At 36.4% G+C, this 19,665-nt stretch overlaps 1 protein-coding gene across 1 annotated transcript in view; it reads left to right on the top strand.

Annotated features, from left to right (window-relative positions):
• LOC126457309 (uncharacterized) overlaps positions 1-19,091 on the top strand; it is a 61,344-nt gene extending 42,253 nt beyond the window's left edge. Inside the window, exons 7-14 of the mRNA XM_050093495.1 lie at positions 941-1,121; positions 1,271-1,388; positions 7,341-7,581; positions 9,232-9,388; positions 10,248-10,379; positions 15,312-15,429; positions 15,506-15,660; positions 17,966-19,091. Of these exons, the coding sequence (XP_049949452.1) occupies positions 941-1,121; positions 1,271-1,388; positions 7,341-7,581; positions 9,232-9,388; positions 10,248-10,379; positions 15,312-15,429; positions 15,506-15,660; positions 17,966-18,068 (1,205 nt within the window). The 3' untranslated portion in view covers positions 18,069-19,091. The remainder of the gene's footprint in view (positions 1-940; positions 1,122-1,270; positions 1,389-7,340; positions 7,582-9,231; positions 9,389-10,247; positions 10,380-15,311; positions 15,430-15,505; positions 15,661-17,965) is intronic.
• Positions 19,092-19,665: the final 574 nt, after the last annotated feature.

The following is a 19,665-nucleotide window of genomic DNA, read 5'->3' as shown; positions in this document are numbered from 1 at the left end:
AATTAGTGAGTTAATTAATTAATGCTGTATGTTAAACTTAACAGAAAATTTAAGATAGCATAAGTAAGAGTCAGTGTCCAGAATCTAGCAGATTTTAACAAAATCTGCAGTGGCAAATGGTACTGGTGCTGAATTTCAGTTTTAATTGTTGTGAAGATAATTAATTAATTTAAAATACTTTACAGGAAAGTGGAAATGCTTAATTTTCAAATGGTGTAGATCACTCCTGGGTTTTTGTTTGTAGTGAACTATTGTGCTAACTTCAGTTATCTGTAACTTTTAATTAACAGTGCCCTAATGAAAACTAATTTTACAAATGGATCAAAGCTCTTCAAATAGGAACCTGAATAATAAATAAAAGTGAAAATAAGTCTAAATAGGATTTTAAGAATTTTAAGGAAGCACTGTGTGTGACTTGGTAAATGTATTGGAAGATAAAACTTTGCAAAAAAAAATTGGTAATTTTTATGGATGGAGAAACAACCACTGGAAACAATCCACTTGTTTGTCACAATGTTTTTCAAAAACTTGAAATGCATATAAAGCATGAAGTTCTGTTGTGAGGGTGTTTGGCACTCATGTATTCTTTTGTATATTTCATGGTATTTCTGCGAGTATCAGACTGCTGTAAGTTACAGTTTGGCTCATCTGCTGACATGTAAAGCGTGGGGTGTTGCACCGGTTGACGCAGACAAAACTTTTTCAGTCTAGCAGTATCTTGCCCAGTGGGTTACTATTTATGGATTCCGGATTCTGAAACACTGATTTACTATTATTTATGCCCATGAGTTGACGTTTCTTTGTTTCTGTTCTTACTTTATAACCCACCTAGTGTTTTTAAATGATAATTAGTGATGCTGTATTCTTTCCTTAATCAAAGCTTAAGTGAACTTCAGACATGCAAATATTTTTGGTTTCTGTATCATGTTTTATATTGTAGGGGTCCATAAGATGCCTGTGCAGTGGGAACGTGCAGACCCTAATACACGTGAGATGTACTTAGAGCGTTTTTATGAATACCGTAATTTTTCCACTGGACCGGCTGCAATACATACTAACAAGATGAACATTGATGAGGCACTTCGTTTCATACATGGTGTTAATCCAAAAACTTGTTCACGGTAATCATGCATAAAAGTACATTTAAATACTTACAAGATATTTGAATTTGTGTTTTCTCTTTACATTGTTCTGCTAATTAGATGAAGTGCATTAAATTACATAATTGTGATCAATAATAGTAATGCCTGTGTGATTGTATCTTTTATAGATATACAAAACAAGAATTGACGTTACCTGGGGATTTTGCTAGCGGAGCAGAGGAGCAGTTTGTTAATGAAGCTAAAATGGCTGTCCGTTTGGCAAATTTCATTAGTGCTTTCCTGCAGGTTAGTTATTTGAAGATTACATTTGAAAAGATATTTCATCTTACAAAATTTTTCCAAACTGACAAAGCTCTTATATAAGGGAAGTTTGAAAAGTTTTTGGAATGGAATGGAAAGAAATGAAGTATCTCAATGAAACTTAATTTTTCAGTGTAGTTTCCCTGTACACTAATGCACTTGGTTCAGCGATGTTCCAATGCCTTGATCCCATCTCAAAAATTTGATCCATCCTAGCAAGCAAAATGCCCATCAACTTTGGCTGTCAGTTCTTTGTTTGAAGAGAATCTTCACCCACCAAGGAAAATTTTGAGCTCGGGGAAGAGGTGAAAGCCTGATGGAGTCAAATCAGCTGATGTGTCAACAAGAAGATGATCTATCAGAATAATCCTTTTGTATCTCAAAAGACTTACACCAGACCTTCCAGGCTGATATTACCATTGCTTTCTTTGATAGTGGTAAGTCAACATTATTCCAATGCTTTGACCTTTTTTGTCTCTTGGGTATAGCAGTTCACTCAAATTTCATCTGTGGTTGCAGACCACTTCAAAAAAATCTTGTTGGTTGCCGTGAAAATGCATCAAACATTGTTTGGTTGTTTTCATTCTGATTCGTTTCTAATCCTGTGTTACGATTTATGGCATCCACCTAGCAGATAATTTTCTCAGATCCATTTCCACTGTCTGATGTGATATGCTCAATCAGATGACATCCCTACAGCTTCATAAATTTTTCGCACTTTCAGTCAGCAATCCTCCATGACCATTTTATGCAGTTTTGCAATAATTTCTGGTGTAGTGGCACATATTGGTCGACCACTACGCATGTGATCATCTGAGCTGCCCCAAACAAATTCAAACTCATTTGTCCGTTTGGCAACAGTTGAATATGAAGGAGCAGAGTCTGTCTGTGTGTTCTAAAAATTGGCATGAATCTACATTGCTTTCATAACTTTCTTTACAAAGTACTTAATCACTGCTCCGAATATCAGTTTTTTCCATTCTAACAAATCATGACACAGGAACAATGCCAGAGACACATCCACACCACAGATCTCTACCCAGAGCACTAACACGAGCTTATTCATAAAGGATACTCGGTTCTTATGCAGGAACCTTATTGCATTAGAGCTGATGTCGGGTGGTGGTTCTTTAAACTTCTCAAACTTGTCTTGTACATTTCCACTGTTTCCTACCTCCTTACTGTCTCTGAGCAAGTCACTCTATTTCTCTAGATCAGGGTCAGCCACAGTGTCCAAAACTGTGTGGGTGCACATGTGCTGCATACTTGAAGACCGAGGCTCAGCCTTTCTGGGCACTACTCAGTATATCTTAGCTTTGCTTGGTCATTCTTGGAAGCACAACATTTCATTTAGCAGTATGGCAAGACAGTTTTCTGTTGGCAAGACTTCTTCAGTTTGACTGAGTTGTGGAGTCAGCTCCATTCATCTATCACTGTTTGTCTGTGCTATACATGAAGTTCATGGGTCCAGTGGCTGTTTGCACAGAAAGAAACAGTCTAGGAATCTATCGTGAGAAGAGAAGTTTGAGAATTCTCAGAACCTATTATGCAGTCATATAATCAACGTGTACCATAGACTTGCTCTGGAGTGACATTACAACACCATTCAGAAAGAATTAAAGCTTTAGTGGATGGTGCTTGAGCAAAACATTACAGCAATCGACAGGTGATTTGTACAGGATTCTTTGTTCTGTTGATCAAGAAGGACTTTGTGCTAAATTTTCTGGCACAGAGCACTTGATAAAATTGGTGGTACGAATACAAAGTTTTCGGAAGTCATACACAGTATTATGCTGCCTGTTGCAAAAGCTCTTGATGGAATTAAACGAAGAGTATGAACACTGCATGTATTACTGAAAAGTACATTGGTTAAGTTTAGGGGCATGCATGGGAATGAATTTTCAATTAACTCCTGCTAAATTATTGAATTTCTGAAGGTAAAAAGAAAGCAGGAATGAAAATTAAGAGCTTCCAGAATGGATTGCAGACCTTACATTTTACATGGACTTTACTGCACGCTGCCCACAGTAAGACGTTGCAGTGTGAGAAACAGCATATTTCTGATTTTGCTGGGATGCATTTAAAAGGAAAATAGCATTACAGAAGGACAAATTCCAAAAAAAGCACCATATGTTTCACTAAGCTCACTGGTGTTAAAGAATACATGAGTTTTTGAGAATTCATTGTGACATTAAAAAAATTAAAGGATAGTCTTCTAAACATTTTGAGGACACTGCCAATTGCGCCATCTGTTTTTGGAACCATTTGCTTTCTTAGTTGAAAGCACCCATGAGCACGTGTAGATGGAACTCATCAACCTGCAGTAAAATTCCCGTTTATAAGACAAATTGTTTTGCGTTATTTATAAGACAAATTGTTTTGCGTTAAAACTGCTCAGGAGTTCCTAAAATTTTTCCTCGGGAAGAGTTTTCACATCTCCATGATGACATTGCAAATGTGATATATTATTTCAGTCAACATACGTGCACGAAAGGCTTCTTTAGATCATGAAACTAAATATGTCATGATTATATAGCAGTCTGAATGACCAAAAAATGCAAAATTGTGCACATCTGTCAGTGTCCCAAGCGTTTGCATCAGCTAAAAATTTTATTTCTTCAGTGGGACAAAAATAGTTAAATAATACTGAAAATTTGTTTTGTTTCTGATCTTTGTTGTCTCTTTTTCATTTTGGCCTTTTGAATTCCCTTCTTTCTAACACTTCTCCATAACCCATTTTTCACTTTTACCTCAGTTTGTCCATTACTGCCTGTGGAATCCCAACTCCCTCTTTTTCCCTTTCCATTCTGACCATTATTTAAATTAAATTGTCATACAGGTAAATTTCACAATCTCTGTGTGATATACACAATATTGCAATTATTGTGTTTACCCGAGTAGAAGATGACTATGCCCCCCCCTCCCCCTTTTTTTAAGGTGCTCCACAAGAAAAATTTATTTTTAAACATATTCTGATTAATCAAAATTACAAACTGTTTTTATTGACATAAAGTACCTGCCAAAAAGTTAACATTATACCTATTCTAAATTTACGCCATTTATAGATTGTCTACTTTTTTATAATACTTGGAGAAGTAAAATGAACAAAAAGGAATAGTTTACATTAATTTTCAAAACATTTTCTTTTCTAGCTTTTTTGCTTACGAACCCTATAGTCTGTGGTATCACTATTTTTAATCATCATCATCTGTACTACAGCTGTGAAATTTGTATCTTTGAATCTATTGCTATTTCTGAGGTTGCCGTTACGGTGGATCCTGAGAACACAGCTGTTTTCTTCTGAGTACACATTGGATTTCGCTTCTATAGTGATGTAAGAATGTTCAGTGTCTCTTGTTTCCAAACATATCGCGTGCCCACTGCTCTATCATTGGCTGTGTAGAATCGGCAGCTGAGACATCTCAACACATCTCCACTCATTCCTCTCATACATCACAGTGACGACAACATTGCACCAAGAAACATATAAGAACGCCACTGGCCTCTATCAAGACTTTTACTATCTCCTGCATAAAGGAATACTACTGTCTAATATTTGTCCAGTTTTAAAGGAAGTTCACTTGCGACTATAAATGGTTTCAGGCAGGCTGCAGTATAGATACAGCAGAGGTTCATAAAAAGCGAAGTACATGGTACAGGGTCCCATGGTTGGCAACACAATGAAATTTGCTGCTTGCGCCCCCCCCCCCCCCCCCTGCTCCCTCCCCACCAGCATCCTAGTTCGCAGCCAAGCTGATGTCACTGTTTCCCCCTCTAACCCTTCCATAGTACTGAGCTTGAGCAACTGTGAAAAGCAGACTGCAATATCTTCTGGTGTGCAGGTCATATGTAACAACACTACATTATACTTTAATAAAAAATCGCAGTTACGATTCAGTCCCATTCTAGAACTTCTTCTCATCCCACAATCTAGTGGTGTTGTTGGTACTATCGCCATGATGGGTGTTGCCATTGTAATTTATTCTCACAATAAGAATTGTAGTCAGTTTAATATGTTTCCTTTCCTTCGTTAGAGATTTCGTTTGGGATTAATTTTCCTTCATGTTTTAATTGAATGTCACCATGTTCTAAAGCTGATTTAAAGCTGGTATCAATACATGAACAGTGACTGAATTTCTTTTCACAATCTACTTAGTTTAATTCATTGTAATCTCTCATAATCATGTAAAACACTAGTCTGGGTTCTGAATCAATGAACTTAATTTCCGTTTTTGAGGATCACCTTTACTTAAAAATCAGCATTATTGTTTGTAAACAGTACCCATACGTGTATGAGAATGTTTGTTGCAAACTTGTTCAACAATTTAATAATAGTTCCTCCTGCATTTCACAAAATTGTCAAATTTTAATCAGAGCAATAGACTGTTGAAGTGGCTAGTTTATAGTTTCTCACGTATCTCTTGCACTAGTGCTGTGCGAGTCCGTGTCATGTGCTTATTTGAGCAACATCAATACTGTGTCAAGCACTTTGGCATATCAGGAAATCTTGAGCATGATGGAACATGAGTATTGTTTAACAAGCAGTTACGATTCAGTCCCATTCTAGAACTTCTTCTCATCCCACAATCTAGTGGTGTTGTTGGTACTATCGCCATGATGGGTGTTGCCATTGTAATTTATTCTCACAATAAGAATTGTAGTCAGTAACATTAATACTGCGTGTGACCTCAACAGTGAAAGTTTTATATCTAAATGCAAGACAACCTCTATAAATGTAAGACTACCCGATATACTCTACAAAACAATGTAAAAATGTTGACCTGCAATAGTTTAATCTGCAAATAGAAGACGACAGTTTATCTTTCAAATGACAAATTTGGGGAAAAACCTCGTTTTATAATGGGGTAAATACAGCAACTAGTAGACTCCAAAGATTCAAATGATCATTGCCACTTTGTTCTTTCTCTTGTCTTCCTCATTCCAACACAGGAATCTGTATTTCAGTTATTTAAATGTTTCTGAACACTTGCTTGGGGTTAGTGTAACCTTTTCATCTTTGGTTAATAAAATTAAATCTTCAGAAAGATTGAATGAAGACAAATTCTGTTGTCACTCACACCCACAATAGTGTTAACACACTGTTGAGACAAAATCTTGCACGTGATGTGTAAGGAAATTCTCTTACAGTATAAGAGATTTGGGCATGCAATTTAAAAAGACAGCATGAACTAATACAAAAACTGTGAGCTCACAACATGATTTTTATGAGTGTAAATATAATACGTAAGAAAAGACAAGTTAGAATAGGGAAGCAAAAACATGATTTAGGATAGTGTAACATGAAAATATTTGATATGAATGTCAAAGTTTGATTTCATTTCAAGAAAATTTAACAAATTCAGAATGGTGGTTGATGCTGTATTTGAAAATTTACATTGTTTTCTGAAAATGAAAGACAGAGAGAAAAGGTAAAACACAGTAATGTTTCGGAACATAATTTACTTTAAAGAAACACATCGCATGGTGGGGATGGAAGAAGCTCAGTAATGGACATTCTGTTTACCCATACAAAGTTCTTAGATATGTAATTAACTTGTTGTTCTGTAATTTAAAGAGCTTTTTATTGCAAACTAATAAATCGATTCCCTGAGTGCAAGAGAGTGTCTTTCACTCTCTTTTGCAGTACATTCTTCCTTGAATTATGTCTGATATTTCAGTGCTAAATTTATCTGTCCTGCTGGAACAAGTGGAATTTTGGCACTTATAAACTAGCAAATATTGGAGATTGCGTCTTCCCAAAATGCCTATAACTAATTAATTAATTTAGAATACTACAGAAAAATTGTATTATTTTTATGAGTCACACTTTTGGGCTCTACATAATTAGTGTCTCAAAGCTATAAAACAAAAAGTAAAAAGCACTACTTTCAGTTTTCTGTAATTAACTAATGTTGATTACTTTCTACATTTATTTAGGTTTCTGATCCTAAGGAAGTATATTCAGGAAAGCGAGTAGCAGATAAGGAGCTGACAGAAGACCAGATGATTGCAGAGACACTTGCTCTTGTCATGGGTGATAGCCGTATCTGGTCTGCTGGAACATACTGGGAACGCAACAAATTCACAAACAGAACATTTTTTGCACCATTTGCATACAAGACGCAGCTGAACACAAGAAAATACAAAGTGGAAGACCTTGCAAGGCTTAAACAACCAGGCATGTTTTCTTATATTCAACCTAGTAGCACATGTTATATAAATATTAGGCTGACCAAATGAGATATGTGTGACACCTTTTTTATTTTTGTGGCTGTTTGTAACCATTATTGTTAAGTCATACTGAAAAGCTTTAGTTCTTTATATGCTACTACTGACTATTTGCATGCCATCATAGTTTTTTCCTTCCCTGATACTTTTATCATTTATGCAGGACAAAGACTAGCACTTGTACCTGTCAATAAAATTCTTCTGGGTATGGGACCACATTGCAAAATGTAGAATTCGGCAACGTTTGGCCACTGTTGCAAACTCCCTTTCTCATAGTATTTGTTGACTCATCATTGGAGAATTTTACATATTGACAATGTGATCACATAACTTGAAAAATTTTATTAGCACTGACAACAGCCATGGAAGCCAACACTACACGTTGTGTATCTATTTGTCATTAGCTCCCTGTCAGGTAGGTCTTATTTTTTAGACATTGGTTTTTTCATGCAGTATGTGTTTTTGCTTCACTACTGTTACTGACATATTTCTTCTGTCTTTAGTAACTTCTTGTCGGATAATTAATGTATCTCAAAGGATAACTAACATATCTTCTGAACAGTACACTACTATTTGATTTTTCTGTTGATCCCATTTCTTTCTTTCAAATATTTAGCAATACCATACCAAAGTGTGAAAACTTCATTCGCTTTTCAACTGTCAGATATTTACAGCTAAGAAAACCGAAGCTCTCTCAGGGGGCATTTTATAAGTTACTACAATGAATAAGGGTAAATTAATTACTCTCTTTTTTTGTATCAGCATAGATTATTTGGCATCTATTTCAATATATGCATTGCTGCTCTTAAATTTAATGGTTTAACTGTTTAAAAGTTGAATGTATTTAGAACCATATTTTAGGTGATGCTAATGGGAGATCCTACTCCATATGTATTAGTTGACTTGTATACTGAAAGAAGATCATTAGAAAATGTAGTTAACTATTTGGTAGGTGTAGCTTGCGTTTCACCAGAATAGAATATCAAATTATGGTGCATCATACATTGATAACATAATGCAAGTGTAAGGGTTGTGTGTTGACAGACACGAGAAACTATTTATACCGTATTTCTTGTGAATTTAGATTGGTAGAAATATATCATAGATCTGTTCCAACATTGACTATTCGCCAAACATTAGCTAAATTTTGAATTATTACTTTCTGTGTGTTTTGTCACTGACAGTTTAACATAGCTGTTTAATCTTCACAAATAAAGTTTCCAGGCAGTAAGTGTATATTCTCGAATTTCTTAAGTACAGTGTGTGCTCTGAAATATGTAGTGTGGTGATTCATTTTCAGTATGTAATGTAAGGTTAATTGGACACCTTCACATGTGTTAATTTAATATGAACATATCTTAAATTAACATAAATGATAATCTTCAAGTATTAAAATGTCTTATTAAGTGATATGAAGTATATGTTTTAAATACTCTTAAGAGTTAACATCATTTCATATATCCTGAATTACAAATGAGTTTCTTCATCACTCAGGTTTGTGTAACAACACCCACAATAAAAAATCTGTTATTGTTACCCATGACATTTTTATTTTGTGAAATCTTGCTTTTACCATTTATTGATTGATGTCTATTTTCAGATGAAGTTTATACAAACAATGAGTGGTTCAGATTCTTGAAACAGCGGTGGTCCACAAATTTTGACTCTCTCGAAAAATTCAATCTGAAAATTAAGATTCGCTTCAATGAAATGGGAGAATATTTGAAGAAACACGAACGCTTCCCAACTTTCTACAGGTAATGCTGTTCGCACATACAAAACTGCTAGGTTGTTCTGCCTCCCGTAAATCAAATTCAAATTATCTTGGAGATACCTGTAAATCTAGAGCTGCCATTCACAGTTCGTAGTAGTTAGCATATTTAGAAGGAGCTATCTTTTGTGTGATGTATGATGATATTCAACCATGTCAGAGTTTTCAACTTATTGTACTAGCAGCATGTCATCAATGTACGTACCATTTCTTGTACTAGTCATGAAAGAAAGTAAGAGAATTATTGTTTAATTAAAAATCTTCAAGGTATGTATGATATGATGTGGTGGCTCAATACATAAGTGTCAGACTACAAATTCTAAGATTGGGGGTTCGATCATCAGTTCTCGTAGTTCTTTCTGTTACTTGTCACTTCTGGTAATGATTTAAATATGTGAAAAATGCAAAGTTGCACCATGGTTCAGAGTTTTCATTAAAGTGTAGGTCCCACTGTTAACTGGCTGGATAAAATAGCTCATAGGTCAGAAGAAGGGCACCTCCAACAGCACATCACCTGGCAAAGCTCTCCAATGTTCAAACATCATTTGGGTTGAAGAGAGCCTACGTTATTTAGATGCAACAATTTGTCTTGTAAGTTACTTATTTATATGAGTGTGCTCCATCTGCTAAACGACAGTTTTGTACACAAAATAGCAAATCAGATATTAGCACCAATAAGGGGCTAAACCAGATTGTTAGAGCTCATTCACATTTGATAATTTTGTGTGGTAAAATAGCAAAATTTGGGAGAATCCAGACTTAAAGTGGCCACTTGTTATACAAAACTACAGCTATAGACAGCATAGATCATATTTACGATATTCTACAAGAAATTATTGTTTCAGAGCCGCCAATTTGGACCACGGATACTGGACATCGCCATTCTTTGATTGTGAAGGCAAAGTGCCAAAATGGATAATTACCTATGCAGCACCATTCTTTGGTTGGGACAGTATTAAGAGCAAACTGGAATTCAAGTATGTACTGCTAAGGAGGTGTGTGTGTGTGTGTGTGTGTGTGTGTGTGTGTGTGTGTGTGTGTGTCCCTCAACAATAGCACCCCTCCTTCACCAGTCACAATTTTCCTTCATTACATCCACCAACTTTTTGAAAAAGATGTTTTTTCAGATTAGGTGTAATTTATAAATTTTTAGCTGCTTGCACTCTTCATACCCCCTTCCTCTAGCATAAAACAGGTTTTTAGTAATAAAGCTTGTGAGGGGTGGTGTCAAGACACATGAATAAGGTTTAGTGCCACAAGAGTAGCAAAGAGCCATGACTTCCTTTCAGATGCATACAACAAACACTCTTCATTTATTAAATTATTACCACCAAGTGAGATAGTAAAATGTAGAGACAATAGGGTAATACTGTATTTACCTGAGTATAAGATGATCCTGAATATAAGACAACCCTCCTTGTTTTAAGATGTTTCTCATGAACATTTCACAGATTCTAAATTAAGGTCATTTATTCCTTGTTAATTTTGATAATATGAGGAGTAATAAAATAGATGAAAGTAATTGTTTGCATTATTTTTATCTATAGTGCCTATTTTTATTTTAGCCTGTCATATGTCATATCACTATTTTTCATTATCACCATCATCATCATAACAGGACAGTAGTGCCACAAATATCTGGCTATTTCTCCTGAAGATGTTACAATTACTGGGGTTGTGGTTGGGTGGGATTTGAGAAAAACGGAGCAGATTTTGTGTATATATTGATGAGATAATGTTCCTCTGTGTGCTGCTATCACACATATCGTCTGCCTGTCACTTTCTCATTGGCTTTGTATCCACAATATTTCTGCATGGAATAGGTAAGTATGCCAGTGGCCCCAGTCTAGACTTTTAGCATCTCCTGCAGATTTGTATGCTATGTTGAGTAATTTTCCAGTTTTAAAGTCAATTCGATTCTAAGGACAAATGGATTAACTGCAGTTTAAACATGATACATGATCTTAACAGCCAAAGTACACAGAATGGATTCCCATGGTTAGCAACATGAAATTTGCTGTCTGCTAGTCACTCCCCACCCTCCAGTTATCGTAGTCCTCAGCCAAACTGATGTCACTGTCCCCTCTCCAACCCTTCCATAGTGCTATGCTTTAGCAATAGTGAAATATAGATGGCAATATCCTCTGGGGTACAGGTCATATGTAACAACAGAAACTAATACATAAATAAAAGGCTGCAATCATGATTCACTGCAGTTCTCGAACTTTTGCTCATCCAGTGAGCTAGAGCCGTCTGGTTTTACTATCTCTATGATGAGCCTTTCTTGTGATAACAATTGCAGGCAGTTCAGTGTCATTTATTTTGTCTGTTACACTTTTAATTCTGGATTAATTTTCTTTCTCGTTTCATCTTAATTTCACCATCTTGCTGTAAAGCTGCTGATGTTTTTCCCCGATATTCTAATATGCAAAAACAACTGAATTTCTTATTTTCAACTCACTTGGTAAATCATTACAGTTTCTCACAAGCAGATAAAAGTATTGACTTGGGTTCAGAATCAAGTAATGGTTTTTGAAGGATTAGATTTTTGCCTTTGAATGTTAACTTTACTTAAAAGCAGCAGAAATGTATGGTATATGTATGGTATGCATACATGTAGGACGACTTTCATTACAAACCTGTTCAAATACAACAAAAGTTTGTAAGTTGACAGAATCACTGTGTTCCACAAAATTGTCAATTTTTCAGCAGAGCTTTAGATTGTTGTACCGGCTAGTTTATAGTTTCCTGTGTATCCCTTGCAAATTGCAGTGGTGCCAGATGTCAAATACCACGTGACTGTTCAATCCAGGTCAGTACTGTATTGAGTGCTTCGGTGTATTGGGAAATCTCTAGCCTATTCAAATGTAAGCATTGTTTACTAATCCCCACACTTTAGAATTCCTTGAAATAAATTTGTATGCAACACCATTAGCTAAAGCTTCATCTGTAACCGTAAGATGACCCATATATTCGTCTATTAAACTACATAAAAATATAATGGAGGGAAACATTCCATGCCGGAAAAATATATTTAAAAACAAAGATGATGAGACTTACCATACAAAAGCGCTGGCAGGTCGATAGAAACACAAAAAAACACATACATACACTCAAGGAAAGTGGCATGGGATTTGGAGTAGGACCAGGTGAATCAAGTGAACCTACTGGCAAAAACAGAAAGAGAAAATAAGACGACAGAATAGATTTCGAAATGCATGGGTCGCTTAGAGGAAGCCTTCTTGGTTACCCAGGCCTGCCAACCCAAAGTTTGGTACAGATTTATTGATGACATCTTCATGATCTGGACTCACAGTCAAGATGAACTCCAGAATTTCCTCTCCAACCTCAACTCCTTTGGTTCCATCAGATTCACCTGGTCCTACTCCAAATGCCACTTTCCTTGACGTTGACCTCCATCTGTCCAATGGCCAGCTTCACACGTCCGTCCACATCAAACCCACCAACAAGCAACAGTACCTCCATTATGACAGCTGCCACCCATTCCACATCAAACGGTCCCTTCCCTACAGCCTAGGTCTTCGTGGCAAACGAATCTGCTCCAGTCCGGAATCCCTGAACCATTACACCAACAACCTGAAAACAGCTTTCACATCCCGCAACTACCCTCCCGACCTAGTACAGAAGCAAATAACCAGAGCCACTTCCTCATCCCCTCAAACCCAGAACCTCCCACAGAAGAACCACAAAAGTGCCCCACTTGTGACAGGGTACTTTCCGGGACTGGACCAGACTCTGAATGTGGCTCTCCAGCAGGGATACGATTTCCTCGAATCCTGCCCTGAAATGAGATCCATCCTTTATGAAATCCTCCCCACTCCACCAAGAGTGTCTTTCCGCCATCCACCTAACCTTCGTAACCTCTTAGTTCATCCCTATGAAATCCCCAAACCACCTTCCTTACCCTCTGTCTCCTACCCTTGTAACTGCCCCCGGTGTAAAACCTGTCCAATGCACCCTCCCACCACCACCTACTCCAGTCCTGTAACCCGGAAGGTGTACACGATCAAAGGCAGAGCCACATGTGAAAGCACCCACGTGATTTACCAACTGACCTGCCTACACTGTGATGCATTCTATGTGGGAATGACCAGCAACAAACTGTCCATTCGCATGAATGGACACAGGCAGACAGTGTTTGTTGGTAATGAGGATCACCCTGTGGCTAAACATGCCTTGGTGCACGGCCAGCACATCTTGGCACAGTGTTACACCGTCCGGGTTATCTGGATACTTCCCACTAACACCAACCTGTCAGAACTCCGGAGATGGGAACTTGCCCTTCAGTATATCCTCTCTTCTCGTTATCCGCCAGGCCTCAACCTCCGCTAATTTCGAGTTGCCGCCGCTCATACCTCACCTGTCTTTCAACAACATCTTTGCCTCTGCACTTCCGCCTCGACTGACATCTCTGCCCAAACTCTTTGCGTTTACAAATGTCTGCTTGTGTCTGTGTATGTGTGGATGGATATGTGTGTGTGTGCGAGTGTATACCTGTCCTTTTTTCCCCCTAGGGTAAGTCTTTCCGCTCCCGGGATTGGAATGACTCCTTACCCTCTCCCTTAAAATCCACATCCTTTCGTCTTTCCCTCTTCTTCCCTCTTTCCTGACGAAGCAACCATTGGTTGCGAAAGCTAGAATTTTGAGTGTATGTATGTGTTTTTTTGTGTTTCTATCGACCTGCCAGCGCTTTTGTATGGTAAGTCATATCATCTTTGTTTTTAAATATATAAACTACTTAAAAACATTGATCTGAGCAGGAATAGTTTAATCTGTGAATATAAGATGACCCCGTATTCTTCGAATGGCAAATCTGGGAAATAACTGCATCTTAATCAGCTAAATACGGTATACGGGAGAAGCGGGTGTCAAAACATATCTTCTGACCCTGGTTTATATTTTCCATTATTTCTGTAAACAGCTTAAGACAAGTGCCATAAAACCCCCTTTCAGTTACTTTCTCCAGCCTTGTCAAGTCTAAACTTAGTGCTGCAGGATCACTGGAGGCCAATTTGAATATACTGTATGGTGATAAATACTTGAAGTCAAATTGCAAATGGTAATACATTCTTTTTAAGGTGGCAAGTCATGAATAAAAGTAAAATTATTCTACCACTCATTACTCCATGGCTGCTGTAAATTAATAGAGAACACCCACCAACAAAATTGAAAGAAATGAAATAGCAAAAGTTGATAAATTCTGTTGGAGTACCTTAATTACTGAAAACAACAGATGCAGCTTGTAAATAAATAAAAACTACAACAGCAAAATTTTCATTCAGAGAGAGAACAACTGTTAGAAAACAAGTCATTTAATACAGAAAAGAAAACTTTTTTTTCCCAAAGACATTCATCAGCATTTTGCTTCTATGTGGTTTTGAAACTTGAACACTGTTGAAGACAGAGATGGAAGTGTGGCTTTAGATAAGGTTGACAAGGGCCAGCTGGGCAGAAAGAAAATCCAATGAAGATGCTTTGAAAGGAATCAAGGAGCAAATAAATTTCATAGCAACTATCCAAAGAAGGAAAATGAAACATTTTGGACTTTAATATAGACAAAACAAGTTTGTAAAATATCCAAAAACCAAGGTGAGGCCAAGGGAAAATTAGTAAAAGATTTTTTGCAAGTAAAGAAGTTGTGAAGAAGGCAGCATTAAATAGAGAAGACTTTGCACTGACAAGGTATAGCCTTTAGAAGCTGATGATTCTTTACACTTTAGTTTAGTGTTTGTTTGACTGGATTTATTATAGTGTAAATATGAACAACAGCACCCCATTAACAGAACTAAAGTATATACATTGTTAGTTGTTTTCACGTAATAGAAGTTCTGACTCAGCAGCCATAGTGTGTCTGTCTTCCTAATTTTACATTTTTGGGATTGTTGAAGGGGTGTTGTGGCAGTAACAATGGACTTGATGCAGCTGGATGTCAACCAATGTCCTGACAAGTATTATGCACCAAATGCATTTAAGGGAACTCATAAATGTGACAGGAAAACATCCTATGTAAGTGTTTACATATTGTTGTTTCTTACTTAAATACAATTTATTATGAGTACTGACACAGTTGTATTATTTTTAGTGTGTCCCAATTCTTGGCCGTGGATATGAAACTGGAAACTACAAGTGTGAATGCCGTCAAGGTTACGAATACCCATTTGAAGATCAGATTACGTACTTTGATGGTCAGCTAGTAGAAGCTGAATTTGGGAACATAGTTGTTGACAAACCAACCAGGTAAGAATGCAGTTCACACAAGTGTATTTCATTTATGATTATCCAATGCAAATATGTACACAATTCTTGTGTGAAACACGTGGCATCTTAACCCACAAAACCACAGCATAATTCATATTATTCCATTTAAATTGTATAGGTATGCTCTGCTTCTTTTATATGTCCACACATACATACTGAAGACTTTTGGCACACACACACACAAAATTTTTCTTAGAATTGTATTCGCTCGCTTTATGATGTCTGTGTCAGCCAGTCTTTCCATCCCTTCCTCCATCTGTCTACATGTTATGGTCCATGCAGATCCTGTCTCCAGCCACAGTCTTATTTACCTGATATGTAAAATCCAAGTTCTGGCTGTTTTTTAACTTTCCGTGATTGTTATCAGTCTGTTAGGACTATGTGAGGAAATAGACTTCCTTTACACCAATTGTCACAAGCCACTTTTGATAACTCCAAGTGGAACTAATAGTTTCCATAAAGTAGTTAGACCACATGTCAAACCTGATAGGGACAGCTTCACAAAGTAGATGAACAGCGTTTTGTTGGCAGGACACTTAGAAGATGCAACAGATCTACTAAAGAGTCTGCCTACACTACACTTGGCCATCCTCTTTTGGAGTACTGCTGTGTGGTGTGGGATCCTTACCAAATAGAATTAACAGAGTACATCGAGAAAGTTTAAAGAAGAGCAGCACATTTTGTATTATCCAGAAGTAGAGGAGAGAGTCACTGACATGATGCAGGATTTGGGGTGTCCATCATTTAAACAAAGGCAGGCATTTCTCGTTGCGGCAGAATCTTCTCGCAGAATTTCATTCACCAACTTTCTCCTCTGAATGTGAAAATATTTTTTTGATACCAACCTACATAGGGAGAAACAATCATTAAATAAAATAAGGGAAACCAGAGCTCACAGGGAAAGGTATAAGCATTCTTTTTTCTGTGTGCTGTTCAAGATTGGAATAATAGAGAATTATTGTGTAGGTGGTTCAGTGAAACCTCTGCCAGGCACTTACATGTGATTTGCAGAGTAGCCATGGAGATGTAGACATAGAACACACACACACACACACACACACACACACACACACACACACACACACACATTCTGTGTTCAAATACAATGGATATTCTCCACAAGGGATTAGCACAACTTTAAAGAGGAAGAAATGTAACCACTCACAAGATCAAGGGGAGAAGGGCTGCTAAACTCAAAGGCATTCTTCCCATATGTCAGCAGTATTTTGTTGAAATTAGGCAGAACCCTAAAGAAATATCTTAAAATTTTCTGACCATCTACAAAGACCAGTTTTCTTCTTAGCTCAATAAGTATGATCTAGGTTTTCGGAAGGCTAGAGTCAATGGAACACCATGCCAATGTGGCAAAACTTGCATTGGTCATACTACACGCACAGTATGTGAAAGGTGCTTGGGAAATGATTGCTGAACTCATTACTCACAGCCCAGTAAGAAAATCACCAATTATTTGTATAAACTTAACACTGTGCACCAGCGATCTTGAGATTAAAACACTCATCTGAAGATGATTGCATGCTTGTCTACAAAAATATCATTGCAAGATGTTGAAGTTATTTGGCTGCAATTCTGAAACCTCATGGAATACTCTTTATACCAGGAAAACTCTAAGAATCACATAGCCTCACCTTAATGTTTTATTGGTACCTGTGCATATGGAGTATTGTGCATTCACTGATCCTTGCCTAATGTGCATAAAGGTTTTACTTTTTCTGCTACAGCATATTACAGAATATCAGAAGAGAAATTTTATCCTCTGCTTAGATTTTAATTTATGAGAAAGTTTATTCTGAAATAATTGTCTTCCAGTTCACCAAACTCCTGTAATGCCTTTTCTTCCAAAGACTCTTTCATTTTGGAAACTGAACAAAAGTCATAATATTCTGGCCACCATTCAGTCAAAAGTCTTCTCTTTCAGTAGAAGAAATATAACTATACCACAGTATTGTCAACCACCTCAGGTGTTTTATTCATATTATACACATATTGTTTGTTAAGCAAATTATTTTGAAGTTTCTTAACAGTTTGATATTCAGGGCGTATAGTTGAATATTATGAATGTTCTATACTGAATCACTGTGGGCATGATTAACATACTACCTATATTCTTGTTTTATTCGAAAATTGTTCAGGACAAACCCTGGCAGCTCTTATCACACAGCGTTTGGCAGCAGGCATACATATCCAGTCGAAGCTGTAACCTTATGTTGACTGTTCATTACTTTTTTTTTCATGTTACTGTTCATATTGATGTTTTGTGGCACAGGTATGACATGTTTAACTGTCGTTTGGCTGGTGCAGCAGCTTTGAGCGTCAGCATATCTGTCCTCCTTTTGATGGTGGTGTTGCCACACATTGTCCAGCGATAGCCCATAGTTTACACCTGTGTACCACTGAAGGAAGATTTACACTAGGGATCAAGAACCTTACTGTACAAAATTGAAAAAAAAGATACATATGTTATTTGTTGTATAATATGAAAAGTAGTATTTTATATGTTAACATGTATGTGCAAACATTCCCATCACTTTTCCTTTATCTACTTAAATATGAATTTCATTGAATTTTTAATGAATGCACATTCCATAACTATATTTCTGCAGTGTGATATGTTGAGTTCATACATGAAATTTGCTAGTTTTAATTGTAGTTTTTTTTACCATTTTATGTATTTTATGCCTTGGCTTTAAGAAATCAGTTATATTATTTTGTGTACCTTTACAATGACATTTCTGTTATATTATTTGGGGAATCTATGTTTGCTTTTTCCCCCAAAAAACAAGTGAAGAAAATACTGTGAGCTGAACATTGTACTTTCACCTATCTCAGGTTATTAGTATGGAGGGACTGAACTATAATAAAAGACAAATGTTGGCAATTTTTATTCATAAGCCATCACAGAGTGATCAATGATCTGAAGTTTTACTAATTAAAAGCAAAAAAGAAGACTTGGTTGTAAGGTATTTTTAACCCAAAGAGTATTCCAAGGTTATGTAACTGGCAGCTATTATTTTTTTTTGTTAGTTGGTTAATTAGATTGCGAAAAAGCATTTTAGAATGTACAAAATACTTTGTGAAATATCTGTATGTGTTGAAAGTGAAATGTTATTATTATTGTATGCTATTGTTTTTATATGAATTTACTGATTTTTAATTATGATATTACATTAAATCCGTCCATTACATCACTTCTGCAACTGCTGAAGTAATAGTATTACTTCCTAAAGGAAGATAATTATATTTTGACATTTATAATTGATTTACAGTGTTTGTAATTCTGTAGATTCAGTTAGAATATTTGCATTACTGAATTTATCCAGTTACATTATGATCTTTATTGTGAAATATTTCTGTCCTGTAATCAGCAATGATAAAGCATATTTTTGATGTAACCATTTGTTATAACAAGATAAAATTATATCTATACTTTTTATAAGAAATCCTATTGACTTCTTTTGATGATTTATATTGGTGAAGGAAAGCCTATGAAATATTTTCCAAATAATTTAAAACATTGATAAATAAAACAAATAGCATAAAGCTTTTCTATGGAAAAACCACTTTGGATCACTTGACTTTCATAATATGACAGACATCTGCCCAGCTTGTGTTCTTTGTGTTGGATAGAATATTCCATCATATTTTGGGTGTACATCTGGAAAATATATCTGTTCCAGATGTTCACCTAAAAGAATATGGAGTATTTGCCTAAATAAAGCCAGGGATGATATATCACAGTTTCTTCACTTTGTAACTAGGTAAAGGTGGATGCCAGTATCAACACATACAGCATTGCCTGTGTGCCTTTTGTAGGTCTATTCCTTGAAAATTGATGTCCAAATGTGAATTATTCATGACACACATCCTACCTTGGTAGAATTGTCCTGTGTGTTATTTTCTCATAGCAGTTAATTAAAGGTAGAATGTCTCTTCATCCCCACCTCCCTTTTGAGGTGATAGAGCAAA

The sequence above is a fragment of the Schistocerca serialis genome, chromosome 2 (assembly GCF_023864345.2).
Source record: "Schistocerca serialis cubense isolate TAMUIC-IGC-003099 chromosome 2, iqSchSeri2.2, whole genome shotgun sequence".
In the NCBI taxonomy this organism is placed as follows: domain Eukaryota; kingdom Metazoa; phylum Arthropoda; class Insecta; order Orthoptera; family Acrididae; genus Schistocerca; species Schistocerca serialis.
The sequence above is the reverse complement of the archived record's forward strand: the minus strand, read 5'-3'. Positions and strand labels throughout refer to the sequence as shown.